The 17,954-nt window shown below is 35.6% G+C and overlaps 1 protein-coding gene across 4 annotated transcripts in view; it reads right to left on the reverse strand.

Moving 5' to 3' along the window:
- The window catches only part of LOC131692768 (hepatic leukemia factor), a 595,668-nt gene extending 579,472 nt beyond the window's left edge, over nucleotides 1-16,196 (reverse strand). For 2 of the 4 annotated variants that reach the window (XM_058980036.1, XM_058980035.1), the window contains exons 1-2: nucleotides 15,826-16,195; nucleotides 13,702-14,350 (exon numbers count right to left, since the gene is read on the reverse strand). In XM_058980036.1, the coding sequence (XP_058836019.1) occupies nucleotides 13,702-13,804 (103 nt within the window). In that variant the 5' untranslated portion in view covers nucleotides 13,805-14,350; nucleotides 15,826-16,195. Of the gene's footprint in view, nucleotides 1-13,700; nucleotides 15,724-15,825 lie in introns of those variants that run through there. The other 2 variants (XM_058980033.1, XM_058980034.1) reach the window with 2 other exon arrangements.
- Nucleotides 16,197-17,954: the final 1,758 nt, after the last annotated feature.

Raw genomic sequence — 17,954 nt, forward strand, 5'->3', positions numbered from 1 at the left:
TATTGTAAAAAAATTAACGAAAATGACGGTCTGAATTGCCCCGTAGGGAGATCCGAATTACCCCTACATTGTAAAAGGATGGAAAAACGTAGAGGTTTGCAAATCGTCGCAAATGGTGCAAATGACAATTTTATGGCACCAAAATGTAGCTGAGATTTCAAACTAACAATTAGGATTTTTACCGGTAACTTTTTTCACATCTATCCACCTAAAAGGGCGATTTGCTTAAATAGGTCCGAATAGCCCCGGGTTCCCCTATAGATATTTTAACCTTAACCTTACCTCCCATAGAAAACTCTAACCCTCTGTGTGGGGTTGGTAATCGAACCCAACTAAGCTTCGTCCAAGACAATCAATTTATCAACTATGGTATGCCCGCGTCTGGGTGAAAGTTTGTTTTTTTGTAAATATGTCATAAAAACCAGATTTATTACTTGGCCATATTAAGGGGGTCCTCTTCTAATTTTTTTTTCAAGGATCGATTTTTTTAATATATCTAGAAAAAAAATTGAAATTGATAAACATTTTACTTATTTAGTTCGCCATATTGGATCCGCCATTTTGAATTTTTCAAATCCAACCTCAAATTTAGTGTGTTTAGTGTCCTTAGAAACCTGTACATTCACTTATTCTTAGACAAATAGATCGAGTAGCTTAAATCGTACACGGAACACTCTTTTGAAACTTTGACACGCGTTTTTTCGAAACAAGATTTCTCGAATCAGCGGGAATTCTCATTTTTGAACTATTCAACCAATCAACTTCGTGGTGAGCCCGCCTAAAAGAAGACAACATTCTCCAGCACTATAACCTATAAACTCGCCACATTTTGATCATTACCGATTTTTACAGCAGACCAAAACGGAAAAATCGTGCGAAAAAACGATACCAGAGCTTAAAAAAATTGACATCTCTGCATGAACTTGAAAGAAAACAAAATTCAATTCATGCTCGCAGCGATGAATGAAATTTTTGGTTCGTTCAGCGCTTTCAGGTACGGACATGTTCGGTTTCAGAAGCAAAGTGAATTTTATTTCTTTGCTAGCTCTGACAGGGATTATCGATCAAAAGTGCACCAGATATAGATTACGCAGTTCACTTATGCTCGAAAATGTAGAAGATGCTAACTTCTGCCTTCAAACTGTCGACATAATAACAAATGAATGCTTTGGTTGGTGAATGAATTTATATTTCCTCTGCACTCAAGCATTCGATTCTGCATGAAATTTCAGTCAGTTGGAAAGTGAATGAATGAGGGAGGCGTTGAATCTGAATGTCGGTTTCGGTAAATGTAAGCAGAAATAGGTAACTGATTTTGAAATTTCGTAACACTGAACGATACTATATTTTCAATTGGCCGCCATTTTGTTTATATAAAGAATTTTCTCATGTGTTAGGTGCCTCTATGGAATGCAATCTTCAAGATCGTTTTGGTTTTCCGCTTGTAGACGACGAATTGCGATCTGTATCGTGGCCGCAGATGAGGTCAGTTTTAAAAACACCTTTTGCTGGAGCCGCCATTTTGAACGCCATCTTAGACACCTTGCACTCGAAAATTTTAACGCACATGTCTAAGTCATTTTACATCTTCAAAAAAAAATCAAACGTTAGGTACTTGTTGCACTATTATAAAAGAGGACCCCCTTAAAACCTTACTTGATTACTTCAATATGTTCTACAAACTTGTAGGTATCAAAAATACAATATTTCGGTGAAGTAATCAATACTGCATCAATTTGCATCATTTTCAGCAAAGAAACAGAATCATTGGTACCTTTTGGCAACGGAACTTTGGATATTCCGAGCCTCTATTATTCTAATAATAAATTAAATATTACATAGGAATAGGATATAGTGGGACTAATGGTTTGGACGACCCATTATACAGGATGTTTGGTTCATGAACCTCTCGAGGGGTGATTGACTGTCATATTTGGAGGAAATCGTTCTAAACATACCATTAAATCTCAACCGTCACAGAGCAATTGAACTTTTTGTGTAAAATACTCGAAAAGCATATTTCGTATTTTAAATCTTTTAGTTCCATTGGAAGAGTGAGAAAATTTCCCATTGAATGGTTTTCACACATCTTTCAGTTAATTAATTTTAATTACCTTTTAGTTGTAAAATAGTTAAAAGTTAGTGTTTTCGATGAGGTTTTTGTTAAATATCTCAAGATAATGAATTATGATTATGGCAATATCTATTATCCAAAAGTTGGGTTTTGGGACGATTCATAATTTGTACCTCAACATCATATTCCTATCTCTTCTCGTTTCTTTGTAATTTCATTGCCAAACTTTTCCGGTAATCGATTTGCAAGTGCTTAAATGACTCTAATCTAAAAAATATGCTTTATATCGTTATTTCCAAGGCTACATTAAAAAATTTTCTATCGATATATGTATAAATGTATTTTAGTTAAGTGTACTAAACGTACACTTAACTAGTAAAACAACTCAAAATTAGCGTTTTTTGAAGAGTTTTGTAATTATTCTAATTATTAATCAACTAACTTACCGTTACTATTGCTCATTTGGTGCCCCTTAGTATTATCTATTACCTGTTATTTGACACTTTATCCCTATCGCTTTTCATTCCGTTGCAATTTAATAGTTAACACAGCATGATCTCACCGCAAATGTAGTGTCGTTGTTTTTGCATATGAAATGAAGTGATAAAAATGATTTTGCGCCGAAACAAAAAGGGATAATTGAATGGAGTCAAACAAAGAAATGTAGAACTTGCTGAGACGCATTAATTCTATGATAATAATAGTGATGTTTATTATTTACTATTTTAAGAAAATAACGAAAATGCTAATAATAGCACTAACTTTAAACTAATTTACTTCTAAATGAATACTAAATTCACTTAACTCTAAGGTGTTAATACATTTTTCTCTGCAAAATTTTTCTGGATTTCGAATGAAAAGAAGAAAGTGTACAATAAAAGTCATACTTTTTCAATTAGAGCTAGTGTTAGTGAAAATGAGATAAAAATCTCAATAACCCAGACACAAACAAGAAAATATAAGTGTATTATGCCAAAGAACAAATTATGCAGCTCTTTAAGACTAAAAATATGAATTATTAAAATGATTATGTTAACTATTAAGATTATTGATAAATGAATTTCGTTCAGTCGATCAAAATTGTAAAATTTTAAATAAATTATTTTGAAAAGGTTACTTAACCTCATTAGCTGAAACATGCGAGGACATCACTCGATAGGAATTTTTTCACCTATTCAATGGACCTAAAAAACTTGAAATACAAAGTATACTTTTTGAGTTAGAGGTAATTTAAGACAACTAAGTTTTTAACACAAAAAGTTCAATAATTTAGTAACGGTTGAGATTTGATGGTACGTGTAGAATGATATTTTTCACCAAATATGACAGTCAATCACTCCTCGAGAGGTTGTTAACCATTAACGAAACACCCTGTTTTGACATAAAGAATAAATCGTGTATTAAAAAAAAACTGTTTAGGTCAAGTTAGCAACAGCTAGCCCGTAGAAGACCAAATAGATGGAAATATAATTTTTGCTTCTAGGTAACTCCAGTGAGCATGTCATTTTTTTCGGTTTACTGAAGCTCAAGAACCAAATTGTTAAGAAAGTCTTTGTCTTCGACGAAGTTGCTCAGGGAATCAAAAACTACAAGGTGGTACACAGAATATTTCAAAATACTGCGTTAGTGAACTTTATTTACCTAATGAAAGTCACTAAAGGAGAGAATAAATCAGTGATATTCCGAAAATGTGCTAACCAAATTATCAAACAACGTCGTTTTTTCTTATTCAACTAAACTTCGCAGTCTGTTTTGACTAAATTTCAAACTTAGTTCAAGTAGCAATTCTAGCAAAGGCACTGTACTTCTGAATAGTCACGATCTTTGAAATTCAAAAATCATAAATGACATCCTGCACTCGTCGGTGTACCACTTTGTAGGTTTGATCTTCTGAGAGGTTTGGACCATGACACAGACCTGTTCAAAATCAGTATCTTAAGATACAGTAGTTCAAAAAATGGCATTCAAACTGGCGCCCCCTAGAATTCTGAACTATTCGACCGCCTCGTAGGGTTTGATCGCATGAGCAACTTTGCTGAAGACGCAGAACTTTAAAAAAAATCAGAATATTGAGACCTACAGGTTGAAAAAAATGACAAGCTCACTAGCGGCGAAGGTACCGTCTTACTAAGAAATCAGGTGCTTGAAATACATTAGGTCATAAAATAGCGCCTCCTAGCGGTAGAATACTGCACTATTCTGAATACCATCCCGTGAATTTTGATCTTCTGAACAACTTTTCCAAAGACACAAATAGCAAAAAAATCAGAAACTTGAGATACATAAGGTAAAAAAATAATAATACTCACTAGCACCACCTGTGTTCAAAATGATCAGGTTCACGAGGTATTCTGAAGAGAATCGATTAAACTGCCTGTATTGTACAAAAAACAACTCGCGAATGCCGGTGGGTTAAACAAAAAAAAAGAGCTCACAAATTGCGAATACTCTGCCAAAGACATAATAAGGCTTAATTTTCTAGTTTTAGTAAAAGGTCAAAATTCTTGCTAAATTTACATTCTGGACCACTGTGCACTGTGGATATTTGTGATAAGATAAATAAATTCAAATAAGACCTTCCAGATTATGTTAAAAGCTTCATAAAAATAAAACCAAATCCTTAAATACGTTTTCCAAATGGTTCCACGACACAACGCCCGATACGGCCCAAACCCTTGCAACAACGCTTCCTCCCGTCAATCTGAAATCTGTTTCCTAACTTATGCCGTTTCATTCCACCCCACACAGTAAATGTCACACTTAATAGCTATAGTTTACAGCGGGAAGCCAACAAAAGCGTCAAATCGAGGTTGATACCGCATTCCGGAAGTTCCTTCCGTATTCTGCCGGAATAGCACATGCTATAGGCTAGATAGGCCAAAGCAGGTACAATGGTACCGAAACTCAACGACAATTTACGATGTATACAGAAGAACTGCCCTCGGAAAAAAAATCGATGACTTTTCGGCTGCATGACAAGGCAGAAAACAAGCTACCCGTACTATCGAAACTGTGCGGTAGCTATTTTTCCTTTGCCCATTTCAAAGCTAGTCGTTTGGATTGCTGCGTCGCAAAAAAAAAAATTAAATCGTCCCGACTAAACCAAAACTGGTTCGAAATGGCACACTGTAAAGGTCTCCAGCACACCCGCCACGTACTCACCACCGAACGAACCCCGACGATGCTGGTGGATGCGATGCATGAACATTGTTTCAAATGTGACGTCCATTAGAAGGGGGAGACCTCTTTGCCCACCCACCGACCATGGCGGGGCGGGCGGGGGTGTTTCAGGACCTGGTCTCAGCCTGAATCGATGCCGTTTAGGTGTTTCAAATCGAAAACCACAAAACGATGATTTTGTGTTAAGGGGCAAAAAACAACAGCAAAAATGGTTGATGTAAAACAAAGCATTCCGCAGAGGAACATTCGGGCTCGGAAATGTTCTGCTATGGTTCTGCTTGTTTCGGCTGAAAATAGCGAATGTAATGGAGCTCAAAATGCAATAGTTTTCATGAAATCAAATTCCAGTAGCAGATTTGTATGCAAAGCATGTTCTATCTACTCTAACAGGAATTAAATACACCATTATAAACAAAAACTTCGTGAATCGTCAAATACGAGCTGATAGACACAAATTTAAGTATTTATTATACTCAAAGTGATGCATTAAATGCAACCCTTCATTCATACAGTATTTAACCCTACTGTCAAAATGTATTTAAAAAACTCCCCCACTTCAAGTTCCCCACTTACGATAAGTGGCATCGATATGATCGAAGAATGTGCGGAAAAAGTATACACCAATTGGTTCCCTAGCTAGAACGTGAAACATAAACAACACACCTACACAACACAACACAACCTGTGGACCATTGAACAGTGAGGCGCCATATGAAATAGAGCAAAACTATGCTCAACATCCTTGAACAATTCCAATATTATCGACATAGGCACAGTTCGGTAAATACTATCGGCTGCCCATGTAGCAGCATGCATTCCTACCCCTTGCCAAGGCTGGAGTATACCCACATTGATTCATCTACTTATACTTTTGCAATGGTGTGGCATCGATACGGAAAGGATTAGAGAACGGGGTTTGACCGTTTTGAACCTGCCCCAGTTGATGGTAGGACGGACGGGAGGGAGAAAGGTGGGATGAAATAGGAATGTTATGATTCAAAATCTGAAATGGGATTGAATTTAATTAATTGAAGAATCTGATGCTTTTTATTGTGAATTGTTTCAACCTATGGTAGACCTATTAGGAAAAGAAGGGGAATTATTTCAGCGATGTTTCAAAATCGAAAGTTCTTGTTCGTCCGATTAGAAATTGCACGAAGATCCGTTTGAAAATCTTTGAAATCGTGAGCGACTACCTTGGATTTCGATGAAACTTTACACATTTCACCGGCATAGAAGACTAAACATGTTCTACAATCAATAAGATTATTTTGACCGAAGAGCAATTTTTTAAAAGGGCATGAAAGTTTCTACATGCAGCATTTTCGAAAAAAAATTGTTCGATTACCGTATTTTATATAATAAACTATCTGAGAACGAGTTACAGGTAATGAATATTTCTGCTCGAAAAATATATGCACTGAAAAAAAATATTGTACCACTTTCCATGACAACAAAAATTTATGTTAAGAATTTAAATTGCAAAAAAGCCCATTTTTTATTTTTGTCAACAAAAATCTAAAGAAAAACGAAACATTTCGAATGAGATTACATGATGGAGCACTTATCAGTAAAAAAGTTTTTCTAACAATAACTTTATATATTTCTTGTTTGTTGACGTGAATCATGTTTTTTCCTTTTTCAAGGTTTTTCTGGTACGTGTCCAATGGCGAATTACCGAAATGGTGACAATTCACCTTCTTATTGGACACACTGAGAAAAGAAATGTTCTCAAGCAGGAATCGCACCTGTGCTCTCCCAGTCTCTAGTTGGGTGTGTTAACCACTCCGACGTTGAGGAACTGTGATGATGTCATCACAGATTCCCAACAGTATCGTGATCCCAATTCCTACCAATGGACCCATTCTACCCCCAATGCCTCTTATAAGCGAATCGTCACCGCCCCTTCCCAGGCACAATTCACTCGCTATCTATTCTTAGAACGCGCTCCATTGGCGTTAACATCGAACATGTTTCTTTTCTCTTTGGGTTTTGTTGACAAAATATAAAAAATAAAAAAAATGCTTTCGGCATTTAAATTTTTTACATAAATTTTGGTTTTTGTCAAAAATTACACATTTTTTCCAGTGTATATTTTTTTGTACGGAAGCATTCATTTCTTATAACTCGTTCTCAGATAATTATGCTATTTAAACTACAGTAATCGCTTAAAAATTATTTAAAGGTGATGCACGCAGAAACGTCTACGCCTTTTTGAAAAATTGCTCTTTTTTATCAAAATATTGCAATTGGCAGAGAAAATTATGAAGAACCAAACACAACTGCAATTTTTGTCCGAATCGGTGCTGGTCATATTTTGAGGTCGGCAGGTTTCTCATGGGATTTACTCGAAATCAACTTGGTTCGTCCGCTAGATTCCAGCAAACTACCAATTATCAATTTTCATATGAGGCTGACCAAATCGGGTAAAAAATTGATAAAATCGGGGGTAGTCAAAATCGGGGACTGATAAAATTGGGTCTTCACTGCATTAATTTTATTAATTTCATTAATTCTATTAATTTTATTAATTCTAATAATTGTATTAATTTTGTTAATTTTGAAATCGCATTATTTTATGTATTTGATGCATTTTATGCATTTTATGCATTTTATGCATTTTATGCATTTTATGCATTTTATGCATTTTATGCATTTTATGCATTTTATGTATTTTATGCATTTTATGCATTTTATGCATTTTATGCATTTTATGTATTTTATGCATTTTATGTATTTTATGCATTTTATGCATTTTATGCATTTTATGCATTTTATGCATTTTATGCATTTTATGCATTTTATGCATTTTATGCATTTTATGCATTTTATGCATTTTATGCATTTTATGCATTTTATGCATTTTATGCATTTTATGCATTTTATGCATTTTATGCATTTTATGCATTTTATGCATTTTATGCATTTTATGCATTTTATGCATTTTATGCATTTTATGCATTTTATGCATTTTATGCATTTTATGCATTTTATGCATTTTATGCATTTTATGCATTTTATGCATTTTATGCATTTTATGCATTTTATGCATTTTATGCATTTTATGCATTTTATGCATTTTATGCATTTTATGCATTTTATGCATTTTATGCATTTTATGCATTTTATGCATTTTATGCATTTTATGCATTTTATGCATTTTATGCATTTTATGCATTTTATGCATTTTATGCATTTTATGCATTTTATACATTTTATGCATTTTATGCATTTTATGCATTTTATGCATTTTATGCATTTTATGCATTTTATGCATTTTATGCATTTTATGCATTTTATGCATTTTATGCATTTTATGCATTTTATGCATTTTATGCATTTTATGCATTTTATGCATTTTATGCATTTTATGCATTTTATGCATTTTATGCATTTTATGCATTTTATGCATTTTATGCATTTTATGCATTTTATGCATTTTATGCATTTTATGCATTTTATGCATTTTATGCATTTTATGCATTTTATGCATTTTATGCATTTTATGCATTTTATGCATTTTATGCATTTTATGCATTTTATGCATTTTATGCATTTTATGCATTTTATGCATTTTATGCATTTTATGCATTTTATGCATTTTATGCATTTTATGCATTTTATGCATTTTATGCATTTTATGCAATTTATGCATTTTATGCATTTTATGCATTTTATGCATTTTATGCATTTTATGCATTTTATGCATTTTATGCATTTTATGCATTTTATGCATTTTATGCATTTTATGCATTTTATGCATTTTATGCATTTTATGCATTTTATGCATTTTATGCATTTTATGCATTTTATGCATTTTATGCATTTTATGCATTTTATGCATTTTATGCATTTTATGCATTTTATGTATTTTATGCATTTTATGCATTTTATGCATTTTATGCATTTTATGCATTTTTCTGCATTTTTCTGCATTTTTCTGCATCTTTCTGAATTTTTTTGCATTTTTCTGCTTTTCTGCATTTTTCTGAATTTTTATGCATTTTATGCATTTTTTGTCCTTGTTTTTGTTCATTTTATACCTTTTTGTTCTTTTTATTCCTTTTTGTTTATTTTATTCCTTTTTGCTCGTTTTATTACTTTTTGCTCATTTTATTCCTTTTTGTTCATTTTATTCCTTTATGTTAATTTTATTCCTTTTAGTTCATTTTATTCTTTTTTGTTCATTTTATTCCTTTTTGTTCATTTTATTCGTTTTTGTTTATTTTATTCCTTTTTGCTCGTTTTATTACTTTTTGCTCATTTTATTCCTTTTTGTTCATTTTATTCCTTTTTGTTCATTTTATTCCTTGTTGGCCATATTATTCCTTTTTGTTTATTTTATTCCATTCTGTTCATTTTATACCTTTTTGTTCTTTTCATTTCTTTTTATTCAGTTTATTCCTCTTTGCTAATTTCATTCCTTTTTGTTCATTTTATTTAATTTACTCATTTTATTCATTTTATTCATTTTTTTACTATTGTTTTTTATTCATGTTATTTATTTTATTTATATTATTATTGTCTTTTCTTTCATTTATTTTATCAAATTCGTATTTGATTCATTCCGCTTATTCTACTATTTTTAATAATTTTATTCAGACTGTCCATTTTATTGATGAATTAGTTTTAGTAATTTTATTAATTTAACTATTTTCATAATTATATTCAAATATTTTATTTAATAATTTCAATCATTTAGATCATTGGTTCATTCATTCATTTAATTCATTCATTCTTTCAACTCATTTGATTAATTTTAATGATTTCATTAATTTTGACAATTTTAATAATTTTATTATTTTTTTGAATTGTCTTAATTTTATTGATTATATTATTATTATTAATTTTCTTAATTTTATTATTTTATTAACTTTATCACCTTGACTTTTTTAATTTCATTAATTTTATTAATTTGACTAATTTAGTTATTTTATTTGTTTTATTTATTTTATTTATACTATTTATTTTATTCATTTTGCTTATTTTATTTATTTTAGGTATGTGCTTAAAGCGCTTTATTCATTTTATTTTTTTCACGTATTTTATTTATTTTATTCATTTTATTTATTTTGTTAATTTTATACCTATATTCTCTTTATTTTACCTATATTATTATTAAATTTATTTTATTTATATTCTGTTTCATAATTTTATTAAATTTATGAATTCCATTATTTTTTTTTAAATTTTTCAATTACATAATTTTATTTATTTTAGTCATTTATTAAAGTTTGTTCATTTTTCCTTTTTGTTCATTTTATTCAAGTTTATTTATTTTTTTTTCTTCTTATTCATTTTTCCCATGCATACATTTTGTACATGTATTTTTTAAGCATTATTAATTCTGTTCAGATATCTCTTTTATTCATTTCATCCTATTACTTTGTAACATTTTTAAATTCGTGCCGTACACAATCACTTAGTAAAATAACGAAACATTTCGTTTCATTCACGAAAAATAGTTCCGTCTTCGACGATAAATTTCGTACAATGTACACTAAATATGTAAATTTACGAAAAAATTTCGTTCAAGTCGCCATGTTTTTAGGTCGTGAGATGACGTTCTATACTATTTACAATGCACAAAAATGCTCGTATCCGCGGATGCATCTATTCGCAGAGCCGTAGCGTGACCTTTTGGCGCCTTTGGCGAAGTCTCAGTTTTGCACCCCTTTGGTGTGATTCGTTTTAGTTCGACTTTCGAACAATGATTTCGTGTGTACATGGAAATGGCTCCGCTCTCCTAAGGCAGTTTCCACAGAGGCATTTACCAATGTTAGCAGTATTGTCAGAAAATATGTCCCGGTGAACATGAATCCCTCCGAAGAAAGACCTCAGATGTAAAGGTTTAAAGAATTTTAACATGTGAAATACAACATATGTTGTATAACATTCCAGTGCCACAAACTCGAGGAGCAGGTGTATCATTTTGATAACACCAAGTTCCTTCGTGAATTGGGAGGGTTACATCACATAAAGTTTTGCTGACTTATCGAAACAGTTTCGATTAAAAATCGTTAGGAATGTCATCCCTTGCGGACCCCCAAACTTGACCACATGTTTGCATTACTATCCTTTGGCTTGAACTTCAATTTGTTATATCTCCCGTAATTTCTGTTTCCACCTTCGTATTCCTTAAGTTTTCAGTATGCAATTGTGCATGGATCTACTGAAGCACGGGGTTGGCTGTTTCAAAGTCTCTTTGCTTTATTGAGCGTATTGGTTTTTGATTCGCAACTGGATGGGACAAAATTGTGTATCCCTTCAAACTAGGGATAGGGTATAGGGTGAACTTTGGTGTTTAATTACGTCTTCTTCGGCAAGAATTGTCTGCCAGTTCGGCTGTTTCCTTTGAAGACGATCCAAGCACTCTTGCAGCAAAATTACAAAGAGCTACGTCACTCACCACGACAAATCATTATGCTCTTTTGGAAGAGTGTCACTCTTATGATCCCCATGTGGGGATCAATCAGTTGAAACAGTAGTTGGGGTTAGAACCTGACTCACTCTCTCCTCGAGCAAAAACGGCATTAGTTTTGCAACTCTTCTTTTTCAGTGTTCAGTTCACTTGGAAAAGAAACATAATCTTGACTTGTTTTATGATTTATCCTCACAAAAATTAATATGCGTCATGATTTCAGCGCCCCTCCGAGGCTGCCGCCCTTTGCGGGGGCCAACCTGGCTAATTCGTAGCAGATTTACGAAAAAAATTCGTTTAACGATATGATTTTTTTGTGCATAATGAGTTTGAGGATTTTTTGGAAAAAAAATCTTTCATATTACGAAAGATGCTCGTAAATATAAGAAAAACTTTCGTATATTTCATCAAACAATTTGTTTGACTAATGAACCCGATTCGTAATGAACCTACAAAAGTCGTTTCGTGGTTTTTACGAAAAACTCGTAACAAAAATAAGAACGTTTCCATAGAACTACGAATAATTCATGATATGTACGAAAAAATTGTATACTTTACGGAAGTATTCTATACGAAACCTATTCGTAACATGTTTACGAATAAATTATCTCAGGGAACGGTGATATGCGTAAAAAATGTCTCATCTCACTGATTTGTGGATAAGGTCTCATCTCACTGATTTGTGGATAAGGTTGATTAATTTAAAACTAATTTAGTTTTGGACAAAAGTTTAAAAATATTAAGCTGCTGTGGACGAAGTTCAAGCAAAATATATGTCTTTCAGAAAACATCCAGCTTCAAAGTAGTTTAATACATTGTAAAAATCCATAGTTTACCGAAATTTGAAATTCTTTTATGAAATTACCGGACAAAAATTAGAAAAATTACACGTGGACATCGTGGGTGGGGTACAGACATTTTCCCGCTTCTCTACGGAGAGGGAGCAGAGGGTCAACAACCAATGTACTTTTGTCCATGTGGTATATGAACGGCGCCTTATTTGTCAAAATAGTCAATGTTTCGTAAAAGTTTTGTCAAACTTTTACAGTGAAAAATCACTGTGAAGAACTTTCGGTTGATTTCTTTTTTTTTTCAAGAAATTTTTAACCCCTTTCGTAAAAAGCAGGGGTTTACTTTATCCCATGGGTGCGTTTTACCCAATTTTCTTCTAGTGCCCACTTAAAAAGGTTCAGAAAAACACATTCAAACATTGGGTTTGCATGATACCAAAAAAATTCTAAATCCACCATCAATCTGCCATACCTTTTTCAATTCCTTGCAATTCTTCGTAAAAGATCCATAAGTAATTTTTTTTTTCATTTTCAACGTATTACATGAGATGACCGCCTCAATTATATTACCTGAGGATGCCTTTTAAAAAACCGCAATCTTATTGAAGGAAATCGCAAATCAGCTTACATAGAGTAAACTGAAACCGCAAATAAAAAAGAATAGATTCCGAAACCCTTTTTGCCACAACTCAGCCTACCACGAGGGCCAAGCACAGGCACTGAGCTCCAGTCTTCCATAGGCAATAATCCTCACACCAACCGGGCAGGCATTACCTTAGCAGACCAGTGGCAGTGTGAGTGAAAAACCCCTCTCTTATCGTTTAGCTAATCCATCACCACTACCGACAATGGAGGCTAGATTGGATACACATTCGTTGCTCACCGGCACAGCACAGCGGTGGGTGGTTCCGGGGCGCCCATGTGATCCTACTGCAGCAGGCTAAATTTAATGTCCGTAGGGTGATGAATTTTGATGCCACCACTAGCAGGAACTAACAGCGCACAGGAAGAAATACCTACACGCTATCAGCTTCCGTCTTAGCTATCCACACACACACATCACACATCGGCTGATATTAGAATCATGTTTGATGTTCCACGGTAAATTCGGTACAACTTTGTCCGGTTCCTTTCATTAATCTTCGATTTTATTCGCTGTATACTACCGTACCGATTTTCTTCCAAGATTAGATAGTCACCGCAATATAATCGCTTCTAGCTTCTGTTTGACTTACCATTCGTGCCGCTTATCAGTGGATAGTTGGTATCGCGGCCTCCTATCAGCGTCTTTAATCCGGACTCGATCAAAGTAGGTGATGCTCGATCCCTGTCGCTCATGGTTGCTGGGTTAGTTGCAGTTGCTGTAGTTATTGCTGTTAGTGCAGTTGTTGCTGTTGTTTTTGTTGTTGTTGTTGTTGCGATGTAATTTGTTGTTTGTGGGCGTGTTCGATTGGGCTGCCCGCAGAGCTTGGCTAGTTAATGTAACTATTGGGTTCTGGTGCGAGTTTTGATTTCGATGACTACAAAAGTTAAATTCGTCGAACTTTTTGCTGTCAAAGGCGTTTTTTTCTAGCGACGAACTATAAATTTTCTTCACTTGGAAGATTTGTGACGATGCTCACCAAGAACGGGGCAGTAACTTACAGAGCTTTATATTCAGGTAGCAATAACTTTTATACTTAATAAACAATATTCAACACTTAGCTGCTATATAGACATTCTATAATTTTGTGTAACAACTTTGCTTCTTTGCACGAACTTGCACTTATCAACTTTTCAAACACTTTTGCTTCAAAATTTCAATAACACACCAGCCTTTCAGTCGTCAACTTTCGCGTTCCATCAGCGGGAAGGGTCATCAAGTGGAAAATTCACGACGAACATCTGACGGGCACGGCGGGGGGATAAAGAGGGATACAGGAAATGAAACACCAGGTACAACCGAAAGGCGATTTCTATTTACAAAACACCACTTTTTTTTCTCGGTTTCCCACTCGGTTCGAGCTCCGCCACAGCCACACTTGGTTGGGGCACTTGAATGCCGAAAATTTCAAATCATTCGCTTCACCGATTGCCTGGCTGCGGCTATTGGCAGTCGTGCAGTGTCATCTGTCAATATATTCTTTTTCGTCGCCTGCTCGGTGCTATTTTTTCGCACTGAACCGAAAAGAGATTTTTCCTCGCTGCGTTAGTTACCGAACGGTGTATTCTAAACTAGTTTTGCTCCAATCGAGGTAATTGTTCACTTTACACCGGAGCCTCAGTAATAGCTTTTCACAGCGACATCCTTCCTAATGTGATAAAAATTGATCTGCGGTTCACACGATGAGCTATTTCTTCTCTCTCTAGGATAGTTGGTGGATTCCGTCGTTCTAGCTAGCTAGTGGCCTCCTTGCCTGTTTTGGCTGTTCGCTGTCTGATGTGTGTCTATGCACTTGCAGGATCAAACTATCATTGAAGTGGTATTAGTAGTCGTAGTCGTTGTGGTTGTAGTAGTATTAGTAGTAACAAAACAATTACTGGCTATGTACAGGATAGGTTTTCCACAGCCTGTCTCACTCGCTCGGATGGGGAACTTCAAATCCTGGAAGATTTTCTTTTTTTTCTCGAACAGGTTGTAGGGGGACCTATTTTCGCAGACACGATTCTGAAGCACACCACCGGTAAATACACCAAATGTTAACGCAATCACAACATTCAATGGTAACTTCTAGCACCGATAGGAAGAAGTATTGCTAATATTGCTTTTCGGTCTCGCAACTCCTGTAGCGTAGGACCAGCTCGGAATCGACTCTGTTCACGTGTGGCGAAAGCTCCCAGTGCTCCTTGACAGCTTCTCTTCCTTCTTTGACGAGGTGTGTTGGTGGAAAACCACGCGCGTATCCTTCCCACCCACACAGCCAGTTCACTAATACAAGAACCTCCCTAATCAGAACGGTGGGTGAGCTTTTCGCTCGGTCAAACCACTCGCATTGATTTTTTTTTTATTTGCGAGTGGCCTTCTAACCTATTTGGTTGTGGTAGTGCCGCAACGAAAGCTCCTGGAAAATTATCCCACCACTTGTCACTCGCTAGAACACTGCACAAATGTTATCTATCGCGTTTCCCACCAACAACAACCATCCAAGCAGGCCGTACCGAAGACACAAAGTTCACGACTAACAATGACGTCGCGAAGACGGAGCAGGCGATGAAAAAATATCACAAAGTCCAAAAGCGTATTTTCTCAGCTGGGCAATGCATGCATGCACTCATCGCTTGCACTAATTCCCAACCCGCGAAGCCATGCGGGAGTCGAACCGTGTGTGTTTCTCGCTCTCTTTCTCTCCCTCTCCCTATCTTCCCTTTAGAACACTTACACTCTTCGACGAGCAATATGATCCTGTGAACACTAGCGCGGATCCTTTTCGACACGGGAAAAGGGATCCTTTGCCAGCAGGGTGTGTGAGATCAGAGAGGGTGACGAATCGATGCACACTATCTCGCCAACCGGATACCGAATCGCGTCGCGAAAATGCCAAAACCTCACGACCGCTCTCCGTGTCGAGAAAAAAAAATTCGAACAGAAAAATGAAACGAAATGATTTTTCCCGGTTTTTCAACGTAAGTGTCGCACCTTTTGCCAGAAAAGCTGGAGGACACGGCACTTTGTCAAAAGAACCCGATCCGATTTCGATTCCGATGAACTTGGCGAAAAGAAGAGATGAGGAATCTTCCTACTATTCGGCGCTCGATTTTTTCTCCGACTAAATTGAAATCAGCGGTCGGCTAGCCACATGCATATACACAGTCGGCCCAGAGTTTGGTGTGTGCCGTGCTGTTCTAACCAGTCGCGCCGCGAGTGACGACGACAGCGTTTGAGCGTTCGCTGCTGTGCTGGTGTGCGGTAGTATACGGTTGAGACGTGAGTTACCGCGCAAATGTTGCGCTTGCCGCCCGCCCCGTGTCGTAGGCAGCGGACTCCTCGTGTATGCTTGGCTCAGCGAGACGATTGACGACGATTCTCAGCGGTGAGACAAGTGATGTAATCGAGGTACATATGTAGGTACGTACCAATCGCCGAATGTGGCAATCGTGTTTTGGCGGCAATCACATGCTAATCACAGTACGCCATACCTTTATAATTGTCCTCAGTGGAATGGAAAATGACCGTCACAAATTTTGCGTTTTTTTTAAATTTTTAGTATCGAACCGATAAAAATGCAGGTAAATTTCGATATAACGTACATCTCGGTTTAAAAAATGTACGTTATATCGAAACGTGTAAAAAGCTTGTTCAAAATTGTTGTTCATGATACTTTATTTTAAAGAATTTTGACAAGGCGTAACTAATTTTTAAAATCTAACCTACTTGGCAGTGTAACTTTTCTTATAAGAAAATTATGAGGTTCCATACAGGGCCGGCGGAATACGTGGGTAGTATGGGTAGTGCTACTCACTCGAAAATTACCGAGGGGGGAATTACACACTCGAAAGTTTGGAATTAACCACGTAGCGTCTCGCGCACAAAATACATTCGTCTGAAATTCTCGATGTACAACAATATCATATTAAACTTCAGATTTTTGACAAACCTAAAATCACTGTCCGGACATCATGAACCGGATAGCCTCCTTGGTCAACTGGGAACTCTTGGGATCAGATTTCCAGGTAGCTGTTAGCATGTCAACCAAACATGAAGAGATAACTAAATTCAAATACCTATCGGAGGTTTAAAAATATGTGTATGAGAGACATACAGGATCGGATAACTGGCGCTAAAACACTAGACGCACGACCAGACAACATGTTTAATGTTGCGTTTATCGTCACCACAAGTGCAGAGACCGTTCTCCCCGACCCCAATACTCGAAAGATGCGCATTCAACGTACCATGATTGGACATAACCCGATATACCACCCAAACGAATTCACGAGCTTCATGCTTCATCCATCCCCTTTAACCAAGGTTTGCTGATTCCTTTCGGATTCCGAAACTTTCATTGCCCCACGAAATTTTATAAATTTTCTAGCGTTCTCTGACAAGAGAACTCGCCTTCTCATTACCCGGAATGAAACAATATGAAAGAACTCAAATTAATATTTGTATCTGGTAATCTGGTACGATTTTTCATTTCGTCTGAATCAAGCCAGTCAAAACGTTGTACGCTTCCACCGGAGGAATTTCTTCTTTTGATTCGATTGTTTCGGATATAGTGGACGCGTAACACTTTGAATCCATGGGCACACTAAATGTAGCGAGGTCGAGTACAATGATAAATCTAAAGCGCTAGGCCGAGCTGGTGGAGTTGGCGTTCGTGTCATTTCCAACGTAGTCAAGATGGTCATATTGAAATTGTCGCGAATATCATACATTAAGATAGATAGGTTATCATCGTGAAGACCAGCCCATGGCATACCGTGGAAGTTGAAGTCACCTAGAATCATGAGGTGCAATGAGAATGGAAACAATATCAATAAGTATTTGCCTTTGATTAGGGTTTTACAA

Source organism: Topomyia yanbarensis, chromosome 3 (genome assembly GCF_030247195.1).
Source record: "Topomyia yanbarensis strain Yona2022 chromosome 3, ASM3024719v1, whole genome shotgun sequence".
Lineage (NCBI taxonomy): Eukaryota > Metazoa > Arthropoda > Insecta > Diptera > Culicidae > Topomyia > Topomyia yanbarensis.